Source organism: Myxocyprinus asiaticus, chromosome 44 (genome assembly GCF_019703515.2).
Source record: "Myxocyprinus asiaticus isolate MX2 ecotype Aquarium Trade chromosome 44, UBuf_Myxa_2, whole genome shotgun sequence".
NCBI lineage: Eukaryota > Metazoa > Chordata > Actinopteri > Cypriniformes > Catostomidae > Myxocyprinus > Myxocyprinus asiaticus.
The window spans coordinates 35,821,377-35,848,449 of NC_059387.1; the positions used below are offsets into that span (position 1 = coordinate 35,821,377).

Here is a 27,073-nt window from a genome sequence, read left to right on the forward strand (position 1 = left end):
GCGTCGCGGACGGAAGCAGGACAGCGGGCCGAGAACCACTCGACACCGAATCTGGGGCCGGTGAGCTCCTCTCTCTCCCCTCTCTGCTTTCTCTCTCCCTTTTGTTATTAATCCCTGACCTGAGTTCAGCAATGGGGATATGTGGTGAGCAGGGCGGAGCCGAGCGGTGTATGGGCAGAGCGAGGCCGGGAAGCTAAGTGGCGAATTATTTTCACCTGCGTGCCACACTGGTCTCGCGTTCCAGCGAGGGGCGGCAGGAGTACTTAATGAGAGGAGAAAGCGGCAGACGGGAGAGAGAGATGCGTGAACTGTTTGAGTTTGTGTGTTGAGCTGAAAAGCCAACAGAGTTTATGTTTAATGAAACAAAAAGACACAAACATAAACACACACACGTGGCAGCTGCGTATGGCTCTCTCTCTCTCTCTCGAACTGCCGCATCTCGCTGCACTTATCCTTCTCCTCGGCTGATTATCCTGATTGGGGGCTGGGCATGCGTAGTCACTGCCCGGCCCTGCCCTCCTCCTTGTCACGTGTCTGCACGCCCGAACAGTTAAATGTGCTTCATGGTCAGTGTCCGTCCCGTAAGTGATTAACATAAACAGTCACTTATGTCTTACGTGAATGCAAACAATAAAGTCTTTGTCTCTTCACCCTCAAACTACTTATTTGAAAAGGAGGGCGGACACTGTTGCGCTCTATAATCGTCTCAGGTGGCCGAAGCTTCTGCCCGATAGAAATCAGATTTGCTCAGCAAGAACAAAAGTTACAGGGAACATTGGACATGTACTGCTTAGGCTGTATTCAGGACTTGTCTTAAGCCACATCCACACTCATCAGTTTTCATTTTAAAACTTCGTATTCAGCTTCCTAATGTCATCGTTTTCCAAAGAATGTTGTAATTGATTTTTTGGTGGTAGAAAACGGCATTCAAGTGCAGATGAGAGGAGTAAACGAAGTGGAAAAAAATGTGTTCAAACGAAAACGTGCACAGTCTTTCTGCATTTTTAGCCATAGAAGAATAGAAATAGAGAGCAAGTTAAATCTATACAAGATTCAGTAATCGTTTGAGTGTTTCTAGCTCTCACTTATAATTAAATACTGTCCTGAATGACATTATACTGACTCCACCAGACGCTTGCTGTTTATCTCTGCAAATTCTTTCACAATAGACCATGTAACGTAAATTACACATTACTTTTCCAATGACAGCATCCATTAAGTGTCACTTTTGTGGCAGATGATTTGAAGGAAAGTGTTAAGTGATTAGCTTCACGTCGGGTAGAAATGTTGAGCAGCAGTGGGAGACCGGCCGCCATATGGAACGAAACTGAACAAACAAGATTGATTCAGAGGCCGCCGCGGTGGGAAACTTCACTAGATTAGGGCCATCCATTAACACGGATCACACTGGGGCCAGTTCAAGGGTCACCTGCTGCTTTTTCTCCTTTAAATCATTGTAGAAACACAATTACATTCCCTCTGTCTTAAACACAAGTCTGAAAGACTTTGCGCACATCATGACGTGAAGTCGCGTTAACTAGCATTGTTTCTCTTCCTAGAATATAAGCGATGGGATGCTCTGTTATTATCGTTTCTTTGTGTTCGTGCAGCATCCTTTAACCCGAGTGTTTCACGTCAGTCATTAGTGTCGCAACGCGTTCAATGCATCAAAATGAGCTCGTGATTACGGTGCTGCTGTCATTTCTGCAGCTTTCCTCACACACTCTAATTTGTTTTTAAGTGTAGCACGAGAATGACAGCTCAGAGACAAATCTTTGCAGATGCGAGCATATGAAATATATGCCAATTTAGATGATGACAGGGCCCTGTAAATTTTAAGCTGGTATTTGTGCAGTGACACACAAGAGATTTAGTCTCTAGCCACTAAAGCGAGATCTTGAGACTTTGAAGTGTTATTGCTTTGGAAATCCCATTGTAGTAAATCAGATCTGAATAACAGGGAAAATAAATTAGCATACAGTTGGAATATGAAGAAAGAGGTGTCTGCTTCATAAGCATGCAGGCGGAGTCAGTGTAGATATGGTAGAAAGAATGCATGGCTTTTTGTTTTTACTTTGAAAAGTTTATTTTGCAGTGTGTACTATTTACTGTATATGTACTGGATACACAACATTAAAACCACCTGCCTAATATTGTGTAGGTCCCCCTTGTGCTGCCAAAACAGCGCCAACCCGCATCTCAGAATAACTTTCAGAGATGATAGCCCATCTGGCACCAACAATCATGCCACACTCCAAATCACTGAGATCACTTTTTCCCCCATTCTGATGGTTGATGTGAACATTAACTGAAGCTCCTGACCCGTATCTGCATGATTTTATGCACTGCACTGCTGCCACAAGATTGGCTGATTAGATAATCGCATGGATGATTGTTGGTGCCAGATGGGCTGGTTTGAGTATTTCTGGGATTTTCACTCACAACAGTCTCTAGAATTTACTCAGAATGGTGCCAAAAACAAAAAACATCCAGTGAGCGGCAGTTCTGTGGATGGAAACTCCCTGTTGATGAGAGAAAATGGCCAGACTGGTTCAAACCGACAAAGTCTACGGTAACTCGGATAACCGCTCTGTACAATTGTGATGAGAAGAATATCGTCTTATCTGCTATTCTGAGATGCGGGTTGGTGCTGTTTTGGTGGCATGAGGGGGACCTACACAATATTAGGCAGGTGGTTTTAATGTTGTGGCTGTTCGGTGTGTATACATACATGCATATTTGGGGTTTAAAAAATATTGTATCATATTGTATCATACGATACAACACTCACTAAACAATACCATATGTATCGTATGATACATAAACACATTACAGTGTAATTAAAACCAATCAGCGCAATATTGAGAGCTGCGGAACAGTCTCCTCCCTGGAGAGGCGGCGCTGAGCGCTCACAGGACAACAGAGCAACACACTTCTAGTACATAGGCGAGAAGATCGATGGCAAACGGCAAGTAGATTGTACTGTAGAGGTACAGCTTGTCGGATTTGCCAAACAACGTTGTCATGTCCTGGTGCTACAGTACATCAAACATGTCGTTTTATTTACGCCGACATCACCGCGCACATCTGTGGATTTGTAAAGCAGAAACAGCAGCAGGATGTTTAACAGCCGACACTGAGCGTGACATGCACAGCAAGACACTCATAAGTTGAGGTTTTTTTTAAGTCACTTCAGCTTGTTCACTGGGGGCTTTCAGACAACAATGCATGATTTTCTATAAAGCTGCTTTGAATACTATATGTATTGTGAAAAGTGTTATACAAATATAAATGACGAGTGTAGACAAACTAATTTTCACAAGAAAACATGAAAATTGAGAGTTCATATTTGTTTTTCTCAATAGTCAATGTTAAGTTTCTTAGAGCTTTGCTTTTTGTTGGCAATGTCAGACACTTTTGTTGCATTTATGATTTAAAGTACATTTATGTCGAATCCTTGTATAAGTTTGAGCGAAACATTTGTGGGTGCTGGTATAGTATCGTATCGTGAAATTTTTGTATCATTGCATGCCATATATATATATATATATATATATATATATATATATATATATATATATATATATATATATGCAGCTCTGGAAAAAATGAAGAGACCACTGCAAAATGATCAATTTCTCTGGATTTACTATTTATAGGTGTGTGTTTGAGTAAAATGAACATTTTTGTTTTATTCTATAAAGTACTGACAACATTTCTCCCAAATTCCAAATAAACATATTGTCATTTAAAGCATTTATTTGCAGAAAATGGCATGCTCTCTACCAGTCTTTCACATTGCTGTTGGGTGACTTTATGCCACTCCTGGTGCAAAAATTCAAGCATCTCGGATTTGTTTGATGGCTTGTGGCCATCCATCTTCCTCTTGATCACATTCCAGAAGTTTTCAATGGGGTTCAGGTCTGGAGATTGGGTTGGCCATGACAGAGTCTTGATCCGGTGGTCCTCCATCCACACCTTGATTGACCTGGCTGTGTGGCATGGAGCATTATCCTGCTGGGAAAAACAATCCTCAGAGTTGGGGAACATTGTCAGGGCTTCATGCATCCTTCACAAAGACGAATCTGCCCAATTCCAGCCTTGCTTAAGCACCCCCAGATCATCACCGATCTCTCACCGTCTCTTTATTGATCAGAGATCTCAAGTCGGAATTTTTCACGTCCGACTTTAAATGGAACACAGCATAAGCAGGTTTCCTGTGAGTCCTGGAAATCTTGGAAAACTACCAGTGTAGTTTTCCAGTCACGGAAAATAAGAAAAATACCTAAATGTCCTTAAAAATGTTTCGATTTTTGAAAAGAGTTTGATTTTATTGCTAACAAGGCTTTTGTTACATGTTCAAGTATTGATATGAGAGTGCACACTGCCGTAGTGTTAACTACAAAACCATTGTGAGTTGTAAATATTAGATAATGACGGTTGGACCGCAGATTTAAAAATAAATAAATAATGAATTCACACCCTGAGGTGGTAGCGCAGTGATGCAGCCAGGGTCCGAAATTAACTTTAGCCCACTAGCCGAGGTGGCTGGTTGATGAACATTTTTACCAGCCAGTTCGATTTCTTACCGGCCTTTTATTTTTATTTCATTTTTTGCATTTTCCAAGTGGATTTTACAGACATATGAGACAAATAAACAATACTGCATGCATGTTTAAAGGTGAACTGCATTTTTAAAGAATTGTTTTCTTTTATTATTTATGAAATATTTAATTGCCAGATAGTCCATTTTGAATAGTTTTTCATATTATTCACATATTACAAGCAAACTAAATTTGAATTTTCAAGTACATGTTGTAATTTGAACGAGCAGTAAATAACTCTCATGAGCGTTAAGAACACATAACACAGTTGCGATTCTTGGTTTATCTGGAGTGAGTCAATTAATTCAGTCAGCTCCAACAGATTCATGTCTTTTTGATTCACTAGAGTTGTGCGTTTGGAAATAAAAAAAAAGAACCGGCTCAAAAGAGTCATTTGTGTGTGAAGCAGATTATACTGTCGCTTGTTATGTCTTAGGGCTGAACGATTAGTTGCTGTTATTGGCTAATTGTCGAATGAGTTGTGTGAATGTCCCGATCTAAGGGGGAGAGATTGAAACTGCACCGGCTGATGCACACTCTGTCACGGGACGCTCATCCCTCGAGCACACGCTTAATGCAGCTAGATTATAACGTGATGACTCGAGACTTATTGAATCATAATATATGTGTCACTGTGTGTTTCTTATTGTAAATTGTCAATACGCAGCTTTATTAATAAGAAACAGTTTGTTTGAGGTAAAGATGGATTGAAGTGAACAGAAAGGTGACAGAGGGTAGTCTTCGCCTCATTATACACGGCAACAAAATACATTTTTGGCTTGTTTTCCAATATAAATATCTAAAACTCCTTTAAAATGACGTACATTTACTTTAACAGATATACTGCAGAATAAAGAAATATTATCTGAGAATGTTGAATATTAAAAATACAAATATTTAAAAATGTCTAAAAATCCTTTAAAAAAGATGCATTGACCTGAGAAGCAGCATATAAGATATTTAGACTTGCTTTTAGAGAATAGATCTTGAATAGAAGTACATTTTGTCTTTACTGCACTCGCAGAAGTATAACCAAGTGAAAAAATACACTTATATTTAAGTTATATTCTCTTAAAGCACGTCTAAATATCTTATGCTGCTTCTCAAGTAAGTGTATCTTGTTTTAAGGATTTTTAGACCATTTTAAATGGAAAACAAGACAAAAACACTTGATAACAATAGGATTATTTGCAGTGAATTTCTTTACTGAATTAAAGTATTTTTTCCTTTTAATTCAGTGAATGTCATTTAGAGGTATTTTTAAAAGATGATTTTGTCCTCTTTATTGTTAGTAAGCACGTTTAATACAACCTTTTAAGTCGGGGCAGAAGCTGAATAATCTGTTAAGAGCTAACGATTAATCGTTGCAATAGTCGCCGAATAGTCGAATAATTGTTAGATTAGTCGATTATCAAAATAATCATTAGTTGCAACCCTATTATGTCTCGTGCTGTAGATTCAAAAGAACTTGCTCAGAGTCTTTTCTTTGGGGGAATCGGTCTACTGGTAGCACTTTATGTCTCATCTCGCACTGTAGATTCAGTAGCAGTGTTGCTGTGGTGCTTAATAGTAATACAGGAAACACTGTCTGAGTATTTTAGTCCGATTTTCTGTCCGCATCACCGGAATAATGCACGCTCAAGAAGTGTTAACGCAACCGAACGCCATGAAAATCATTCGGTTTTTATTATAATGCAGTCATTACCAGAGAATTTGTATGTGTGGTTGTGGGTTATTTAACGTACTCTCATGTCCACTGTAAATCCAAGAGTGGTCTTCCCTTCATCCCGATGGCATGAACGCTCCTGAACATTGCTTTCAGCTTGCACCGAGATGAACTGCTAACGGTACCTGTCCACTGGCGTGCAAGAAATCCTCACCACACCAGAGAATACAAACAGTGTTGATTTATTAACGTTCGCTTACCCAGCTACAGAATTGCCACAAAGAATGCATGCAGTCATCATTTGAAGTCTGGATTAAAAGCACTGAATCCACCTTCGCTCACCATGCGCCAGTGGACATATAGCATTTGAGAGTATTGGTGAGCAGTGGGACTATCAGCTGATAAGAGCCGTCCTATGTAAACACCTGTGATACTGACTGTTCTGTAGGCATAGAGAGCCCTCTTGAGGACAAAACTAGAATGTGTTTAAATTAATTTTGAAACCTGACATAAAATGATAGAAAGCAAAAACCACCCTCCAGAGTGGCCTGTGACCCTGCGAAATCCACTGGCCAAACAGAAAATTCACCCGCAAAGGCCTTTACACCTCGGTAAGTAAATTTAATTTTAAATAATCCAACGACTGGAGTCTACTTATACTGCAAAAGGCTGCGATTTAATGAAATAAATATGTAATCTGCATGTGCAGCGTGCTTCAAAATGAATGTGTGAAGTTGGCCGCTCATACGCTGAAAACACCTTATCATGTGCATCACACGCGCTCTGTGTGTAGTAGATGACGGTGAGCAGAGCGCTCTGAAGTGTGCAGCACATACAGACTATATATTTCATTAAATCACAGATTTAGGGGGTTTAATAATCACATCATGTAGCAAACTGTTTATCTGGAGGTGCAAAACTGCCGTCAAAAACATACAGAAACAACAAAATAAAAGCTTGATTTAAATGGATGTGTGAAAAAAGGTAATGTTTAATGCAATTAAATAATAATAATAATAGTAATAATAGTGTAATAAAGCAATATCTCACATTAGTGATGTTCTTTTGTGCAGCACTTCTTTTCACACAAATATCTCCAGTGTTGTTTCGGATTTGAAATGCACATTTGAAAAAATGATTTAATACATTTTCATTTGATTAAAGTTTTAACATTTATTTGACTAGACACCATTTTGATGAAATGTAATTAAACTGTCGATTACGGAATTTTGACAAAATAAATAAATAACCTTTCAGTAACCACAATTTTAATGACTTGTTGTGTGTTTTTGCTTAAATAATACAACTGTGTGGCACATTAAATGTCCTTGAAAAGAGTGGGAACCCTTCTAAGTTTCTACGAGATGAGCGGCAGCTAACATACGTGTGTGCATTCGCCCAAAATCCCCTCTGGGCTGATGGCGAACATCTGTCTTTTTTCCATTTGTAAAAGCTCCGATTGCTGTGACTTTCAATGGCTAAACGGATGAACGAGAGGGAGAGAAATGGCTTTATTTTCATTTATTTATGTTTAATGTGCGGCTGCAGGTTTGGCCAGGCACCGGCGCTCTGTTTTAGAACACTTAATGCGGTGCAGGATCCATCCGGTTGCAGCGGTGAGTTCCATTAAAGATATGATCACCCCACCGGCAGACCCCTGAGACCCTGAGCGAGAGAGACCATCAGACCACACATCGCATTAAAACAGAGAGTTTTCTCCATTCACCCTGTGCAGATGGCCACATTAAAGTTCCTGTTAGATGCATTCATCAGGTTCTGGGTTGAGTTATCAGCTGTCTATGGGGGTTGATTATGGCCTCGTGTAGGTTTTGCTAATGCCCCTTTTGCCAGAGCTGTGCCAAAGTCCTTTTAAGGCAAGTCTGTTCACTCAGCTGCCATCGTGGCAGTGCCATCACACAGCTATTTTTGTGCAAAGGCAAAATGCAACTAAACATTTTGTCACAATAGAGTGCAACAGTGCACGGCCACTTTTTCAGCCGTCTTGGTTCCGGAAGTATTTTTTCATCGGGATTTTATAAAATCCTTCATATAATATTTGTAAGCCATGAACTAAACCAACCAGCTCTGAGGTGAATCACAAGATTACAAACTTAGATTTGAAACAAAATAGTATTTAAAAATCAGACAAAAAGACAAAGATACAAGTCTGTGCACTTTACGTCTTTGCATATTTTACGTTTATTGCAAACTCTTCAGATATACATATATATACTGTAAGTAGTTTGAGGGTGTAGGGAGAGTGACTGGATTGCATCGTTCACAGTGTGTCATGGGAGTGGGCGGAGCTACAGAGCTCTTTTGGCACACTTTGTTGGCTGCGATTCTCTGATTGGTGGATCTTTCTCTTCAGGATCATGGGTAGTGTAGTTCTTCAACGGGCGGGGGGGGGGGGGGGGATTTTGGAATGGCCAATTCCCAATGTGCTTTTAAGTCCTTGTGGTCACGTAGTGATTCGCCTCAGTCCGGGTGGCGGAGGACGAATCCCAGTTGCCTCCGCGTCTGAGATCGTCAACCCGCGCATCTTTTCACATGACTTGTTGAGCGCGTTGCCACAGAGACATAGCGCATGTGGAGGCTTCATGCGGCATCCACGCTCAACTCACCACGCGCCCCACCGAGAATGAACCACATTATAGCGATCACGAGGAGGTTACCCCATGTCTCTAGCAACTGGGCCAGTTTGGTTGCTTAGGAGACCTGGCTGGAGTCACTCAGCATGCCCTGGGATTCGAACTAGCGAACTAGCAAACTCCAGGGGTGGTAGCCAGCGCCTTTACCACTGAGCTACCCAGGCCCCCTGTATGCTTATTTATTATATACTTTGTTACCTGCAATTGCATCTTGGCAGTGTTAGTGGAAATAAAAAACAATATTTCATCACCCTCCCTCGACCGAATGTCATCATTGCCAAAGACGAGGCATCCAGCCTCGCGCTCTCCCTTAATTAATGTTGAAGCCGGTGCGACAGCTCTTTGTGCAGCTGTAGCGCAGTCGAACCCTGGCGAATCTCAGGACTCCTCCAGAAGTGTGTGTGCCGCCCGGGGTGAAATGCATTACCTGGAGGTGCTTGTGTTGTTCCTCAGCAGCTAAGGTAGAGTCACTTCCCGTTCGCTGTGACAAGCGTTCTCAGGAGAACACATTAGTGAGCACTGCAGGTATTTAAGGGCATCCTGTCTCGTGAATTAACTCAAGTTCCTCTGACTAACCTTGTGTGGGGATTTTTGTTTGGAGTTTCGCCCTTCTTAATGAGTTTAAAGATGAAAATAATCTATAAAATTATGCAAGGGAACGTACAGTAAGATGCATCATGAGAGCTATTGATAAAACAATAAACGATGCATAACAAAAATCCCATAGACTTACATTGAAGGAGGGACCGGAGACATATCTAGAGAAGTAAGCAATCACATAGCAACCGTCCGACTGTATAGCAAATCACATAAAACCACTTAAATCACCCTAGCAATCAATCACATAGCAATGCCTTGGCAACCACTCACAGCATTCTAGTATCTTGATGGTGAGATTTTGACAGGCAAACACCACTCACATGTTCTTCAGAAATCTAGTAAAAATCTAGCTTGGGTGACCTGTTCAGAAAATGTCCTGGACCTATTTTACTCCAAAAATAAAAAATAAATTAATTGACATTCTGCATTTAGAAAATAAAGCATGTTGTTGGGACCATTATTTATTTATTTATTATACATTGTGACATCATTTTCAGGACAGTTACGCAAATGTTACCCTCAATTCTCATGACTGCAACATGAAAAAAAGCAAATATTATTTAAAGTGTTTAGTATTTATTCATAAAAGTAGTACTCCTTTGGTATTGCCTTTCATTTCACTGATTTAAATGTAATAAATTTAATAAAACCAGTGTACAACAGCTTTTTACTCCAATACAGTAAAAACTAATTATGTTACAGTAATAAGAATCATCATTGAAAATCCCTGGACATATTACGGTAATGATGATTGGGGCATATATCTAATATATCTGTACATATAATGCCCCCTGGATTTGATTTTCAGGGGTATTTTCTCCCTTTATGAGGTCATATTTTTTCTTATTATTTAAAACATAAATGGTGTCTCATCCATTTCTGTGAAATACATTAAATTAATCCATTTATTAATATAAATAGTCAAGATTTAGAATTAATTACCTCTTACCTTAACAATTAAATTAACATCAACTCCTATTTATGCCATTTATTAATTACGATTTTTGTCATTTTTGGTGGCATATTTGCCCTGAATTCCCGATTGGTGATTTCAATAAATAAATATATATATATATATATATATATATATATATATATATATATATATATATATATATATATATAGAAGATTTGTCTTGTGTGTCTTTTTAATAAAGAAAATTGGCGAAGAAGCGCAAGGAGACGTTGAGCAGCACGCGGCAGGAGATGACGGTGATGGTGAACTCGATGGACAAGAGTTACGCTGAGCAGGGCACCAGCTGTGATGAAGCCATCTCATTCATGGACACTCACAACCTCAACGGCAGACGTAAGTCCTGCATTCACTTAGTTTCATACACTGTATTATTAGTAGTGTTTGTTCAGGCAAGTGTCACCATTACTGTTGCTCATATTTCCCTCCGTAGCACAAACGGTTTGAATGAAAGTCCCTCAAAGTCTGATGGATTCTCAGGTTTGTATTCAGTCTTTGGTGGGACTCGTGTCTCTGTGCTTCAGGTTTGTTCCTGGATGTCCCACCAGACTGTGTTTGACAGGTCTAAACCCCCCTCAGTCCTCGGGGTCAGCAGGTCATGGGCATCCCACCCAAGTGCTTAGCTGAGCCAATCAGATCTCTCTTGACACGTTAATGACCAGATATTCACCGCTTTTATGTCAACTGCTCAAGACAGCGATGTGTGTGTTTGCAAAACAATTTATACTTGTGTCAAGAAAAAAACTATTTTCTAATGGAGTAAAAAAATAAAATAATAAATAGATATTTTACCAGAAAATAAGACAAAAATACTCAGTGGGAAAATTAGTTTTTGCAGTGTAGTTTGGTGCATAGACTCAACGCCAGCTTTAGTGAATAAACCATTGTAAATGTGTCAAAATTATGATTGATTGACAGAAGATTTAGCGACAAAAGAGTGTTTACACTTAGATCAGAGTTACTTTGCCATTCTGTTCTCAGTGCATCTGAAATATAGAGTAAAACTCTCTCTGTGATCTCACGACGGTGGTTAATATTGCACGAACGTCGCTTGGTTTCCACTCGCCGTGACTGATGTGTCACTCCGTGAAGTGGTCGACAAACATGTATAAATAAATAAAAATGGGCTCTTAGCGGCTGAGACGCCCGCTCGCTTCATCCGTGACCTTATCTGCTGTCTGCCTCTGTAGCTGTGATTGACAGACAGGTCACTGCAGACAGTGCGCTCACGGCAGCTGTCAACGATTCCCCACCTACCTGTGCGAACACACCATTGGTGTACAGCCGCTTGCACAAACGCTGATAAAATGAGTGTGTTAACTGCTTTAACATTATGACGCTTCATTCTGTATGAACACCCACTTTTCACCATCCATTCAGTTTTTGTTTTTTTCTTGTTAAATTTCCTTTTTCATTTTGAAATATTGCCGAGTGTTGTATATATAGAGAATATTGTAATATTGTCATATTACAGAAGTGCAATGGGTTGCAAATGCTGCTTTATGCTGGCTGTAAAAAAAAAAAAAAAAAATAAAAAAACATTGAAAAGATAAACTGAAATGTTTGATTACTGGACAGATGGTCATTTCTGAGCTCATGCTAGGAAGGGCACCAGACCATGTTTGATATAAATGAAAATGTTTTACGAGTTGACTCTCTTTATTTTAATTGGCTTATCTCATCTTGCCTGCTTTTTTATTCCTTCTTTTTTGTGCTAAAAGCTGTCTCCTCGCCGTCCTCGTTTACCATGAAGACTAACACACTGAGCACCTCCGTGCCAAACTCCTACTACCCAGGTAAAGCTCTGCGTTCACCTCCGCATGCCATTTACAATCATTTCCTGTTTGAACCGTGTGACTTTCTGCTTTGCTTTAATCTCTGTGACCCTGTGCTGCAATACGCCAGTTTCTGAAGCAGTCGTCACATCCCATCTGTTGCTTTGCACAACTGATGTTTAAAGACCCCATGAAATTTGAATGTTTTTTTCGGGCTTATAGTTCATGTCTGTAGCTTTGAGTTCATCTATATGATAGTGTACTCCTAAACCTTAGGAGCAGATATACACTTTTAACATTTTCAGTCTTTCTCTTTTGGTAAAACACACAAAAAAATATTGGTGACATCATCTTGTTCACAGTGGTGTTTACAGATTTTCGTCCTATTAAGTGCTCTCTATAATAAGAATGTCCCTCCCTCTAATTGAAATTCTGCCTGTCTCTGAGAAGCAATAGCAAGTAGCAAACCATAGTTTGTCCGCATGTTTTCGGTTGCATTAATGCTCATACTTTAAAATTGGTTACAAAGGAAGTGCCTGAAATGTATTTGATTTGAAAGTGTCTTTAATAGAAGCAGTCTGGAGTGGTTTAGCCACACAGTGACGTAAACTAAACTAATGTAAACTGTGAAGTGACGTAAAGGGTGATGTCAACTATTGGCTTTTTAAACTTAAACTTAAAGGTAAACTATGGCTACATTCATACAACATCGTACAGTAGCAGTTCGAATGCTGTCTGTATGAACGAACAACTGAAGTCACAACCATATTCCAACAGCTTTAACCATAGTGACGCTGACTAAAAGATGGCGACATCCATAACATCGGTATATCTTATCACAATTGCCGCCGCGTTATGAAATAAATGAGTCCAATCGAAGCACAAGCTCATTCAACAGATCATAATTAACCGACAGTGGCTTTGAATGCGTTTTAACCGTGTAGCTTTTGTGTTGTGCGGTTCGCGCCCTTGAGCAGCCGGTGGAAGACAGCGACTGAATCTTTCGGATGAAACACAGCTCATTTCTCTGTCTCCGTGAGTTAAAGAAACCCCGCACGAAACACGCAAGACACGCATGTACACAGTGCAGCGTATCTCTCACTGTACATGACGTAACTAATAACTAGTTGTCCAGTACGGTTCCATTCACACAGCACAGGTTTGCAGAGAATACGGTTGTACACTCTTAAATAACCGTCCTGTGTGTGAACGCAACTGTATTAAGCACTCAAAACAGGTCTGACAACTGTAGTCTGCTGCTGTGTGAACGTGACCTAAAGGTCATTTGCTATTTAAACAAACTGAAGCATAAACTAAAGGCTATTGGCTATTTAAACGTAAACTAAAGCGTAAACTAAATGTTATTGGCTATTTAAACGTAAAGCGTAAACTAAATGTTATTGGATATTTAAACGTAAATTAAAGCGTAAACTAAATGTTATTGGCTATTTAAACGTAAACTAAAGCGCAAACTAAATGCTATTTGCTATTTAAACGTAAACTAAAGCATAAACTAAATGCTATTGGCTATTTAAACGTAAATTAAAGTGTAAACTAAATGTTATTAGCTATTTAAACGTAAAGCGTAAACTAAATGTTATTGGCTATTTAAACGTAAACTAAAGCATAAACTAAATGTTATTGGCTATTTAAACGTAAATTAAAGTGTAAACTAAATGTTATTAGCTATTTAAACGTAAAGCGTAAACTAAATGTTATTGGCTATTTAAACATAAACTAAAGTGTAAACTAAATGCTATTGGCTATGTAAATGTAAATTAAAGCACAAACTAAATGCTATTTGCTATTTAAATGTAAACTAAAGTGTAAACTAAATGCTATTGGCTATTTAAACGTAAACTAAAGCATAAACTAAATGCTATTGGCTATTTAAACGTAAATTAAAGTGTAAACTAAATGTTATTAGCTATTTAAACAAAGCGTAAACTAAATGTTATTGGCTATTTAAACATAAACTAAAGTGTAAACTAAATGCTATTGGCTATGTAAATGTAAAGCATAAACTAAATGTTATTGGCTATTTAAATGTAAACTAAAGCGTAAACTAAATGCTATTTGCTATTTAAACGTAAACTAAAGTGTAAATTAAATGCTATTGGCTATTTAAACGTAAAGCGTAAACTAAATGTTATTGGCTATTTAAACGTAAAGCATAAACTAAATGTTATTGGCTATTTAAACGTAAACTAAAGCGCAAACTAAATGCTATTTGCTATTTAAATGTAAATTAAAGCACAAACTAAATGCTATTTGCTATTTAAATGTAAACTAAAGTGTAAACTAAATGTTATTGGCTATTTAAACGTAAACTAAAGCATAAACTAAATGCTATTGGCTATTTAAACGTAAATTAAAGTGTAAACTAAATGTTATTAGCTATTTAAACATAAAGCGTAAACTAAATGTTATTGGCTATTTAAACATAAACTAAAGTGTAAACTAAATGCTATTGGCTATGTAAATGTAAAGCATAAACTAAATGTTATTGGCTATTTAAATGTAAACTAAAGCGTAAACTAAATGCTATTTGCTATTTAAACGTAAACTAAAGTGTAAATTAAATGCTATTGGCTATTTAAACGTAAAGCGTAAACTAAATGTTATTGGCTATTTAAACGTAAAGCATAAACTAAATGTTATTTGCTATTTAAACGTAAACTAAAGCGTAAACTAAATGCTATTGGCTATGTAAATGTAAATTAAAGCACAAACTAAATGCTATTTGCTATTTAAATGTAAACTAAAGTGTAAACTAAATGCTATTGGCTATTTAAACGTAAATTAAAGTGTAAACTAAATGTTATTGGCTATTTAAACATAAACTAAAGTGTAAACTAAATGCTATTGGCTATGTAAATGTAAAGCATAAACTAAATGTTATTGGCTATTTAAATGTAAACTAAAGCGTAAACTAAAGGCTATTGGCTATTTAAAATAAACTAAAGTGAAAACTAAAGGCTATTGGCTATTTAAACGTCAGCTGAAATCTATTGACTTTTTAAAGGTAAACTAAAGGTTACTGAATATTTAAAAACAGCGAGGAGCCTTTTGATATGTTCCACTCCAAGTTATTGTTAACAGGATGTATGTCAACATAGAAAGACAAATGCCATTGTCAGATAATTTCATGGGGCCTTTTAGAACCGCTTTTATCTTTTAACAAAACATGTACATTTGACGTAAATGTGTGTTGACTAATGCAAAACTATGCTGCTAAATGATTTCTCTTGAATCCCAATTGCTTGAAAACATATTTTTTCTATATCCTCTCTTCTTTGTAAACCACCCTCTGGCGGGCAGACCCTTTTGTGCCAACTGCTGTCTTAGGTGAGAAACCCTCTTTCTGTTTGCACATGAGAATGGACTGTTGAGTCTGTTTGTGTTTTGAGAATCAGACAGAAAATAGATATGACGCTTCCTCACATCCATACCTGCCTGCTTTACTCTCTGTGAGACGAGGGTTTGACCTCCCCGAGCGAAGCTTCACCTCATCCCATCCGCATTCCGTGTCGTGCGTGTGACGTCACGTATGTGTCTGACCTCTCATGTGCATGGACAGATAATGTGGACCGGATGAGGGGGGCGTGACAGTGTGGCACAAACAAATAAACAAATAAAATGAAGCAGCCCATAGTCATTTCATATGCTCCAACGGTTTAATGTGATTATTAAATGTTTTCAAACACGTCTTTCTGCTAGTATTTATACTTATGCTAGTATTTAAACCACACAGTGTTTTTGCAGTTTGTCATTTTTAAGTTAAATTATGTACAATAAATTATGTCCTTGTTGTAATAAACTAGATAGCATTCGATATAGCCCAATTCTAAATGATAATCCATCACAATCATTAATGAAAGAAAAGTATAACACTAGGGCGTGAGGTGTTTTTATAGAGCGCAACAGTGACCGCTCAATTTTGGGGTTCCGAAAGTATTTTGCCGATTATTTTTACCAATTGACATTTTAGAAAAAGAGTTCTGAAACCATGAACCAAAACAACAAGCTTTGAGATGAATCGTAGCATTGCAACATTTCGATACGAACAGTGGACGCCGCTACCATTTTCATTGTTTTTGACAACAAAAATTTGAAGTTTCAGTTGAAAGTGGTAATTATGGTAATTCCGATAAACAGAATTGGTTTATTCGTGGTTAATTTAGTATTTCAACACAAATTTGTCTTTTTTTTTTTCTTTTTTTAATCCATATAGCAATCTTAACAACTTCAGAACTCATGGGATGTTTATTCGTTATTACTAAGCTGTACAAAAAAATATTTATCTGTTGATGCCGTTGACATTTTCGTTGTTTTTAGGTGATGTCACAACAATCAAGTGAGAGAAATCTGAACTTTCGTAAATTTCCAAGTTTCCAGCTTGGAGATACAAGTTCGACTAAAAATTTTAACGTTTCAGTCGTTAGAGCTAATTGTTTATGCTAGCTGACATTAGCTAGCCTTTGCTTGAATGCAGAATTTCACTAAAACTCTGCTTGCTGTGTTTCCTATTTCCATGGTAACATTGACTTATTCGTCAACTAAGTAAGTTTTGTTTTTTTAAATGCAAATAAACATTGTAGGTTTATTTGCTTTTGCTACAAAAGTAAGAAACTTGGAAATATGAGTTCGTCAAATATGTGAACCGTTCAGTAGGATGAGGTAATTATGGTAATTTCAAACGGATATGAACGCAGTATTAGTTTACGTTAGCTAACGCCTTCGCTAGAATGAAAAATCTCACCACAGCCTTGATTGCTGCGTTTCATATTTCCTTGATAACATTGACTTCTCAGACTAATGGTACAAAAAAGTATATATTTGTTGACACCGCCGACGTTTTTATTGTTTTTATATGACGTCACAGCAGTCAAGTGAAAGAAGTTGGTGCTTTCTGAAAATTCTAAATTTCCCACTTCGAATTACGAGTACAATAAAAAGTGAACATTTCAGTCTGAATTGATAATTACGTTAATTCCTATTTGATGTGAATGCAGAATTGGTTTACGTCACCTACTGTTAGTTAGCCTTTGCTAGAAGGCAAAATGTCATCACTACCCTGCTTGCAGTGTTTCCTATTCATGGTTACAGCAACTTCTCAGATTGGTGGTTAGTTTATTTCCTAAACAGGAATTCATCAATTAATTATTATTTTTTAATCCATATACCAAACTACGTTTATTTGCTATTGCTAAAAATGCACAGAAAAGTATTTATCTGTGACGGTGCTGCAACTTTCATTGTTTTAAATGAGGAAATAAAGTTCAAGTAAGAAAATTCGGTACTTTTGTATAATTTTCCAACTTGGAATTACGAGTTAGACAAAAAATGTAACATTTCAGTTGGAAGTGGTTATTATGGTTATTCCGATGTGATGTGAAAACAAAATAGGTTTGCGTTACCTACCGTTAGCTAGCCTTCACGAAAATGCTAAATCTCGCCACAACCCTGCCTGCCGCGTTTACCATTTCCATGGTAACAGCGACTTCTCAGATTGGTGGTTAGTTTAGTACTTCAACAGAAATTTGTTAACGAGGAAAGTTTTTTTTTTGTTTGTTTTTTTTTTTTTGTTTTTTTAAATCCATATACCAAACTTAACAGCTTCAGAACTCATAGTAGGTGTATTTTCTATCACTAAAAATGTAAAAATATATATTTATCTGTTGATGCCGCTGCCATTTTCGTTTTTAGATGACATCATAATGGTCAAGTGAGAGAACTTCTACGTTCCCAACGTGAAATTACGAGTTTGCTGCGTTAGCTAGCATTCCCTAGGATGCAAAATCTCGCCACAACCCTGCCTGCCGCATTTCCCATTTCCATGGCAACAGCGACTTTCTCCGATTTCAGGAGTGTGGGTAGTATAGTACTTCACCAGAAATTCATCAATTAAACAAGTTTTTGTTTTCTCATTATCACTACAAACATTTTGCTTTGGAGATTTTGTATGCCACTTTTACTTTCGGAACCCGACTGCTGCGCTCTATTGCAGGTTATTCCAGTTGTTTGCGATTGTCGATTTGGCCTCGTATCATTCTTAAACTTTTTTGCACATCAGATGGTTAATGAGTCAGACAAACGTCAAGTTAACGTGTGTAGCTGCTCTGCTTCAACTATCTTGTTGCTTAAATCCTGTTTCCTCTCTCTTCTTCTTTTTCTTTCTTCACATTTAACCTGTTATATCATAAAAAGTGCCCATTAATGGTAAGTTGTGTTTTTTGGGGGGTGACTGTCAGTGGGGTCTACTTCCCCCCACCCCCCACCCCCCTCAAACCGTGTCGCCTCTCTCGCATGGCCTTGTGTCGCATCTCGCCCTCCCCGTCCACCTGTGCCGCCATTAGCTAGCATGGCCCGTGTTGCCTTCTTCATACATATGTGACACCCTCCACCCACCTGCATCCCCAGCTGTGCTTTCTTTTGGTTTTGGTTTCACAACTCCCAACCCTGTTTTGACGGTGCCACATCTGGACATTTCCATGTTAGCCACCACCGTAACCCTGCATCCGCCACGGACGCCACCATTTCACCATTCATGCGATCTCATTTTGACATCAGATAGCAAGTTTTGGTCTAGAGCTTAGTGGTCAGGTAGTTTATGTGAACTTGAAACAAACTCAATTGCTTTGTGTTTCTGCTAAAATATGTGTAACGCAAATCTTTGACCTTTCTCAATGGCATTCTGTTGAAGCACATGTCAAATTAGTGTCACCTGTTATTTCTGTGCTATCAGTGCCCATCTCTTCATGTAGTTGTCATGTAACTACTGTAAACCTTTTGTTCATCCACTCCTTTTACAGTTTATGCAGTTTCCTTGTTGTCATTTGTTATGACCCATGTATGACCCTGCCGCTTCGCTTCCGTCCCGTTAGATGAGAATCACACCATGAACAGCGAAACCAGCAGTCTGGTCCAGTCGCACACTCATTCCTATAAGAAACGTGAAGCTGTGGACGTCCCGTACCAGACCGGACAGCTTCATCCGGCGATCCGTGTAGCTGATCTTCTACAACACATAACGCAGATGAAATGTGCTGAGGGTTACGGCTTCAAAGAGGAATACGAGGTGAGTCACAACTGCAAATATTCAACTTACAAGCCTGTGATGACAACAAATCATATTAAAGCGATATCACATGAACATTTTAAATTCTGTCATTATTTACACACTCTCATGTCAATACAAACCTGTTTGCTTTTCTTTCGTTTTTTTCCCCCGTGCAACAAAATGACAGCAAATTTCCATATTCCAATTTCTATACAACAACAGTCAGGGTAATTATAGTTGAGATTTTTTTATTTTTTATTTTATTTTTTTCTATTGAATTTTTTATTTTTTTTTTTTTTTATTAGTAATTTAGTTTAGTTTAGTTTAGTTTTATTTAATTTAATTTTATTTTATTTTTTATTTTACCAGCTGAATAGACAACATAAACTTTTAATGATAAAACACAACATAAAACATAAACGAAAAGACACACATGCAACGCGGCTGCATGCGTCTCTCTTTCTCCAACCGGCGTCTCCGGCCACCCCTTATCTCCCTCTCCCGCTGATCATCTGATTCAGCACTGGCCTTGCTCCATCACGGCCCGACCACACCCTCCTCCTCGTCACACTCTTCCCCCACCCGATTCAGGCCGGGGCACCACCGGTCTGACTAACTCCCCCGACCCATCTCTGGTGGGGAGACGCTGCCCTTCCGGCCATTCTGTCTGCCGGTGGTCCACCCCGCCTCCTGTGAACCTGGGGGATAGATGAGGGGAGGCGTGGGGAGAGCAAAAGGGTGAGCAGAGACACACAGAGAGAGAGAAGAACTTGCCCGCCGGCTCCCGGACACGCTGCCACCCGGTCCTCAACTGCTCCTCTGCCCTCTGGCGGACGGCAGCAAGTCCTCCAGCCCCTGGTGGATGGAACCGCTCCTCCCCTTCTTGGCAGACGGCCACAGTTTCTCCGGCTCTCGGTGGCTGGCAACGACCCCTCTGTCCCCAGGCAGACAGCCGCGGCTGCTCCCCTGGCGGATGGCAGCAGCGAGGACTCCTCGACAACGAATCCCTCCTCCCTCCCGAGTTTCGGCACCACTGTAACAGTTAAAGGTCAGGCAAGGAGGAGGCGGGAACTGGCTGAACAGTAAACATAAACTTTAATGACATAAATGAACTTAAAACAACATAAAACATATGGACACAGACACACATGCAACGCGGCCGCGTGCATCTTTCTCTCTCTCTCAAATCAGCATCTCCGGCCACCTCTTATCTCGCTCTCCCGCTGATCAGCTGATTCATCGCTGGCCGTGCTTCGTCACGGCCTGGCCACACCCTCCTCCTCATCACAGTTAGTTTTGTAGTCATGAGAAAGTATTTTAGTTTAGTTTCAATTTTTCCAACCATGTTAGTTTTTATTCTTATTTCAGTTAACGAAAATAACACTTCAACAGTTCATAGTGACTGCCGAGCTTCAAAAAGCAAAAAAAATAGATTTAAAAAACACTATAAAAATGGCAACAAATAAAATAGTCTGTAAGTCCATAAGGTTTTCTGAGGGTGACATGACAACATGTGGATGAGTAAATGATGACAGAATTCTCCTTTTTGGATGACTATCCCTTTAAAGTTCAAGAGTTCACTTTAATTTCTTTGTCATGTCATTTCTTTCATATATTGTTTGTTATCTTTGAGCACTTGTTGATTTACATGTTATCGCACTTTTGTACCTCACTGCATGATGTTTGCGTTTGTTCTCTGAATGAACGTTTCATGAGCTTTTAATATTCAAGAAGAATGTCATCACCAAACCGTTGACCGTGCACGCTCTCTCTTTAGCTGTAGAAACCGTGAAAACAAAATCACCATCAACTAGCGCTTAATCATCCGGTTGTGTAAATTATCCTCTCCCTCCCACACACACACACACACACACACACACACACACACATACACACACTTGTTAACAGCTAATGCGATTGCGAGATGTCAGCAGCGTTAAGCATCTGAGCACACGGCTAACGTGCCGTCCGCTACACAAACGCCGTCACCCTCTGTGTGTGTAATTCCTCCCTATATGCATCTAAACGCACGGCTTCATCACTCACATCTGAAGGAAATAAATATTTCAGCTCAAAGACTTTGTTCAGACCGTCTGCTGTTTGCAGTTTGGGGCAGCCCTGAGGGCTCGATTCATTATGGATAAAGATTGTTTTTAGATTCAGGTAGATTTTCGGAGCACTCACAAACCCCCTCCTTTCCCTCCATGTGAAAGTTGCTTGTGTTATGTTTTTCTCCTCCATGTTGAATGCCTATATCAGTGAAAACAGCACCATGCTTGTAGTCATATGTCTCTGCTAACATGTCTGAGGTCTTTGAGCTTGTAGAGAAAACCAACACTAAAATATTCCCTTATCTTTCCCTCCGATCCATGCTTCTTGTTAATCCAAACCTTAACTTTGGAAAAGATTAATGAGGTAAGCTGACATTTTTGGATATATGTAAACATAAGATGTTTTAGTTGCTAATATGACTTGTTAGCGCCCGCCAGGTGATTTTTTTGTTTTTTTGTCCTGTAGTTTGTCTTGAAGCTCCTTCAATTGACCATTCACTAAGCCCCACCTTTAAAAATGTCACTGACCAATCCTACCTTAGCAACTGTTGCCATCCGCCATGCTATCCGGCAGGCTTTTGCTCGTTTCTAATGTAAGTTTAGGGAAGGCTGGTGTTTGGTTAGCTGGACTGTCACAGAAATTATCCAGAATAAAATGATCTTTACAAAAAACAGCCATAATAATATTATATATTAATATTATTTTCCACTTTCAATTAGTAATTTTTTTTTTTTTAAATATTCATTCATTTTCAGGATTTTAACCCTTTAAATGCCAGTTTTGTTTATATAATGCTACTGTTGTTTTTTTATGAATTTTTTTTTCTTCCGTATACTAAATGCTAAGGGGATTATTTTTTTTTTTTTTTATTTTTTTTGGGGGGGGGGATTATCACATGTCAATGAATAGCAACATCATTGATTTTGTTGCATTATTATTTTTTGTGCAGTATCAGATTTAAAAACTCACACTCAGGACCTTAGAGCACATAAATGTGTGCGTCAAAATCTGCCATAAAAATATTATATATTAATATTATTCGCCATTTTCACTGACATGATCATAACTACCAAATATTCATTCATTTTCAGGATTTTAACCCTTTAAATGCCAGTTTGTTTACTTAATGCCACTGTTGTTTTACACACACACACACACACACACACACACACACACACACACACATTTCTCAATACACACATACAAAACACACTCTGACATCCATACCAACACACACACACAATTTTATCTGCATCATTTATTCAGTTGTCCTGCAGTGCTCTATAATACAGCAAACAGAGAATAGGGGAAAAGTATGTATTTGCTCCATAGGCTAAACATGAGAAAAATGGCGCCATCTGGTGGAAAATATTAAAATGTAAATTTTGAAGCCAGGGCTCCAGAATGAAAGCATAATATCATAGAATTCATGATTTTGTGCTTTAATGACACTGGGTCAAATATTGCAGTTTTAATGGGTTTCAATGGGGACATTTTTGAGTGTAACTATTTTGTGTACACAGTGTATTATAGATGTATTATAGGAACTGAGGTTGAAATATCAAAATTCACCATAAAATACACACCTTTGTCAGAATTTATGCCGTTGGCATTAACAGCCAAAATGATCGAAAAAACAAAAATGTCCCGAAGGTAACACAAGGGTTAAACATTTTTATAGAGTAAAATGACTGACTCCTTTGTCTTGCTAAGGCTAAAACAGTTTAATCTAGAGATAAAATACATTTGAAGAAGACCTGCTGAAAAGTTTCTAAATCAGTTTTGAAATCAAGTCATTTTATGAAAGTACATGAAAGTACTCAAAGTTGAAGAAACACCCAGAAACGTTAGGAACAGTTCTGTTGACACACTAATGTGATCAGATTTATAATCACTTTCAAATGAGGCTTTTCTCTTTTCAGGTGACTCTGAAAAGCGTTTGCCACATTCTTGGTTCACCGTCTTCACAGAGAGTTACAAAATCACGTTACTGCACAGTTTAACAATTTCTTCATCAACATCGGATAAAATGCTTTGCGATTCCAAGCAGTGTAAGAATAATATCCATTCAGATTTGACCACTTTATAAGCATGTATAAGTCATTTTTATTTGTATAGCGCTTTTCACAACACATCGTTTCAAAGCAGCTTTACAGGAAATCATGCTGTAATATCTGTAATGTCTTAGAGTCATCATTGTGCAGTTTGATCAAAATGTCATTGAGCCTTAAAACATATAACTATTATTTACTTATAATAGTACTTATAATTATTTACTCATTATATTTAGAACCCCAGTGAGCAAGCCGAAGGTGACAACGGTATCCAAGGGGGGCGGAGCTTAGGGAAGGGTCAATATCCAAACTGAGAATCTTTATTATTATGCTTATTTGCAGGATAATATCTGTTAGAAGCCAGCATCTGAACATGTAGAGTATAATGTGATAAAGTGTTTTCTTCATCTGAACAAATGAAAGGCCTGTTTAAAGGAGTTTATTTGGGGACAGAACACAACAGAGGCTTCTAAACCAAACTATAAAACGCATAACTGTCCCCATTGTAGCTTTAACACCAAACACCCTTCATTTACTGTATGTGTTGTAGGAAACTCGGTTTGATATCAGCGCTCGGCCACATTTCATCATGCTGTTCTGTTGCTATTTTCTCATTGTGTGTGAACGGCTCTCGTCCGCTGTAATCCATTCACACCTCAGTGTGTCCTCTGTTGCAGCTGTGATGCATAACAATAATGTGAACTCCTGTTCGCCTCTGCATCGTAACATGCATTATTAACTTACGACTAGATGTGGTTTTATTCATGCTTGTTTTGACATCTTTCACAAAGTGTGAAAGCGTTTGGTATCAGTTTCATTTCAGAAGATTGCACAAACTCTGTCTGCGGCTGTTTGTTATATCTGATGTCATCGTATTTTGCCAAAACATACAAGGATTTCGGATTTAGAAAGTCTGATGTCGCACGTTAATATCAAGCACATATATCTTGTTTTATTTACTGTCTTTCCACCATTCTGTTTCTTGAGGAATCCAGATTTCAACATGAGTTTAGCTTTGCCAAAGAAAACGGTGCCATAGTTTTGTCTCATCATTCCAGTCATGCATCTGATTGGCTGAGGTTTTGAGGATCATCCAAGCACAGCGAGTGGCCTAGAGGGACAGAAAGCGCCTGGAGCATCCTGCAAGACATTTGACCATTTCAGTCCATCTCAGTCTGCCGTGAACCTTGTTCATTCTGCACCATAGTTTTATATTTCAAAAGATTATTTTCCCATCAAGAAAAGTATGAATCATTTTTCTCTTCAGTTTCTGTTCAGCAGCTTTTAAAGAAATAGTTCACCCCCAAAAAAGTGGAAATTCTGTGATCATTTACTCACCCTCATGTTGTTACAAACCTTCTTCCTTCAATGGAACACAAAGATACATTTTTTGAAGATTTTACTGGCTGCTTTTTCCATATAATGAAAGTAAATGAGGACTAGGGAAGACTTTCAGTGAATAACGACAAAAATCTGGGTCTGTTCTTCTCACAAAGCTCTCAAAAGACTTATATGGAACACATTTATTGTACTTTTATGGTGCTTTTTTGTCATTTTGGAGCATGGCAACCCCAGTCCCCATTCACTTTCATTATATGGATAAGAGTTCTTTAAAAATTCATGAGTAAATAATGTCAGAATTTTCTGTTTAGGTTGAATGATTGCTTGATTGCGATGTTTTGCGTTGAAGGTTTTTCCAGTCAGATTATGTCCTGCATGTATTTAATACTGTATCTGTACACCAGAGCTGCTGTCACAGGAAAAATATATACTGTATCCTCACGAAACCCATGTCAATGTTTGTTTGACAGAATTTGCACTTTATAACGCATCTCAAAATATTCTCAGAAGCATTTGCGTGCAGCCATATTTGAATATCTGAATATCTCTTGAGTGTTTGTGTTTCTGCTGACATGCGGGAAACTTTACAGTCTGACACCCATCTCAACATGTTTGACTCAGTTGTCATTATTTTCCCGCGCTGTGGCGTCCACGTCAGACTTCTGCATCTTATTAACCACTTGCCAGGCGTTTGAAAGGTGCTTGTCACTCCGTTCTCTCTCTGCACGAAGCGCGTCTCGCTGTCTCTTACGCGACATGAAAGGACAGCTGTCTCAACAGACACCAGACACAGATGAATAACAAATTGCTGCTGTTTCTGCATCTCTCAGATGAGTTAGAGAGAGGAACCGAGAGAGAATCATTGACATTCCAGAAATGTCAACATTCATTACATAATCTTTAATGTCCCTTTGCATGTTTTGGAAGGATGCAATTTGCATTAAATGTGTCTGTCATTCAAAACATCCGCCACTGTGACATTTTTCAAGACGGCTGCCAATATCTTCATGGAAGTTCAGCATGTATTGGGTAATGGTCATGTGATTATCTGCGTATCTTTAGTTAAGCAATAGAGTTCAACAGTCTGGTTCTGGATGTAAAAATCCCATTAATTTTCTCCATAGGCACATTTATTTTTAACACTTACACATCTTTAAAAACAGACCTACCATGAGCTTGTTCATCAATGGTAAATGCTTCACCTGAAGCCATCAGTCCACGTTATTTCAACATCATTTATATATATATATATATATATATATATATATGTGTATATCCCCTTTTCTCCCAATTCCCACTACTTGGTAGGTCCTCGTGGTGGTGCGGTTACTCACCTCAATCCGGGTGGCGGAGGACGAATCTCAGTTGCCTCCGCTTCTGAGACCATCAATCCGTGCATCTTATCACGTGACTCGTTGTGCATGACACCGCGGAGACTCACAGCATGTGGAGACTCATGCTACTCTCCACGATCCACGCACAACTTACCACACGCCCCATTGAGAGCGAGAACTACTAATCACGACCATGAGGAGGTTACCCCATGTGACTCTACCCTCCCTAGCAACCGGGCCAATTTGGTTGCTTAGGAGACCTGGCTGGAGTCACTCAGCACGCCCTGGATTCGAAGTCGCGACTCCAGGTGTGATAGTCAGCATCAATACTTGCTGAGATACCCAGACCCCATTTCAACATCATTTTTTTTAAATCGTGTTTAATAGCAGAATTCCTGGTGAAGAACTACACTACCCATGATGCTGAGGGGGAAAATCCACCAATCAGAGAATTACTGCAAACAAAGTGCACCAAAAGCGCTCTGCAGCGACCGCCCACTCACATGATGCACTCTGAACGACATATACAGTATATCTGAGTAATTTGCATAGATCTGAAAATTTTACTGCAGAAAAGTAATATTTTTTACAAATATATATATATATATATATATATATATATATATATATTTTTTTTTTTTTTTTTTTTTTATACGCATAAACTTGACTACATTTTGTTACATTTCTCTGAAAACACAAATTAGCATCTTATGTTATTTTGTAAATGTATGTAGTTTTAAGAATGTTTACATATTTTTATTGGAAAATAAGACTCAAAAAGAAAATGATTTGTTGCAGTGTTTGCAATAAAATAAAAATAGTATTACTCTACTTATAACCAACAACTTTAAATCAGTAGTTTTATATATTTTGATCCTTTTTTATTAAATTACATCATTCGCAATGCTTCATGGGATTGTAGTTCATTCCCTCTTTAAAGACGTTAAGTTCCCAGTCTAG

The 27,073-nt window shown here is 38.5% G+C and overlaps 1 protein-coding gene across 10 annotated transcripts in view; it reads left to right on the top strand.

The window, feature by feature from the left end:
• Positions 1-27,073, top strand: part of LOC127434615 (receptor-type tyrosine-protein phosphatase mu-like) — a 316,778-nt gene that overhangs the window by 251,424 nt on the left and 38,281 nt on the right. For 4 of the 10 annotated variants that reach the window (XM_051687456.1, XM_051687461.1, XM_051687458.1 and 1 more), the window contains 4 exons: positions 10,679-10,830; positions 12,216-12,290; positions 15,591-15,617; positions 19,157-19,350. In XM_051687456.1, the coding sequence (XP_051543416.1) occupies positions 10,679-10,830; positions 12,216-12,290; positions 15,591-15,617; positions 19,157-19,350 (448 nt within the window). The remainder of the gene's footprint in view (positions 1-10,678; positions 10,831-12,215; positions 12,291-15,590; positions 15,618-19,156; positions 19,351-27,073) is intronic. The other 6 variants (XM_051687457.1, XM_051687459.1, XM_051687464.1 and 3 more) reach the window with 2 other exon arrangements.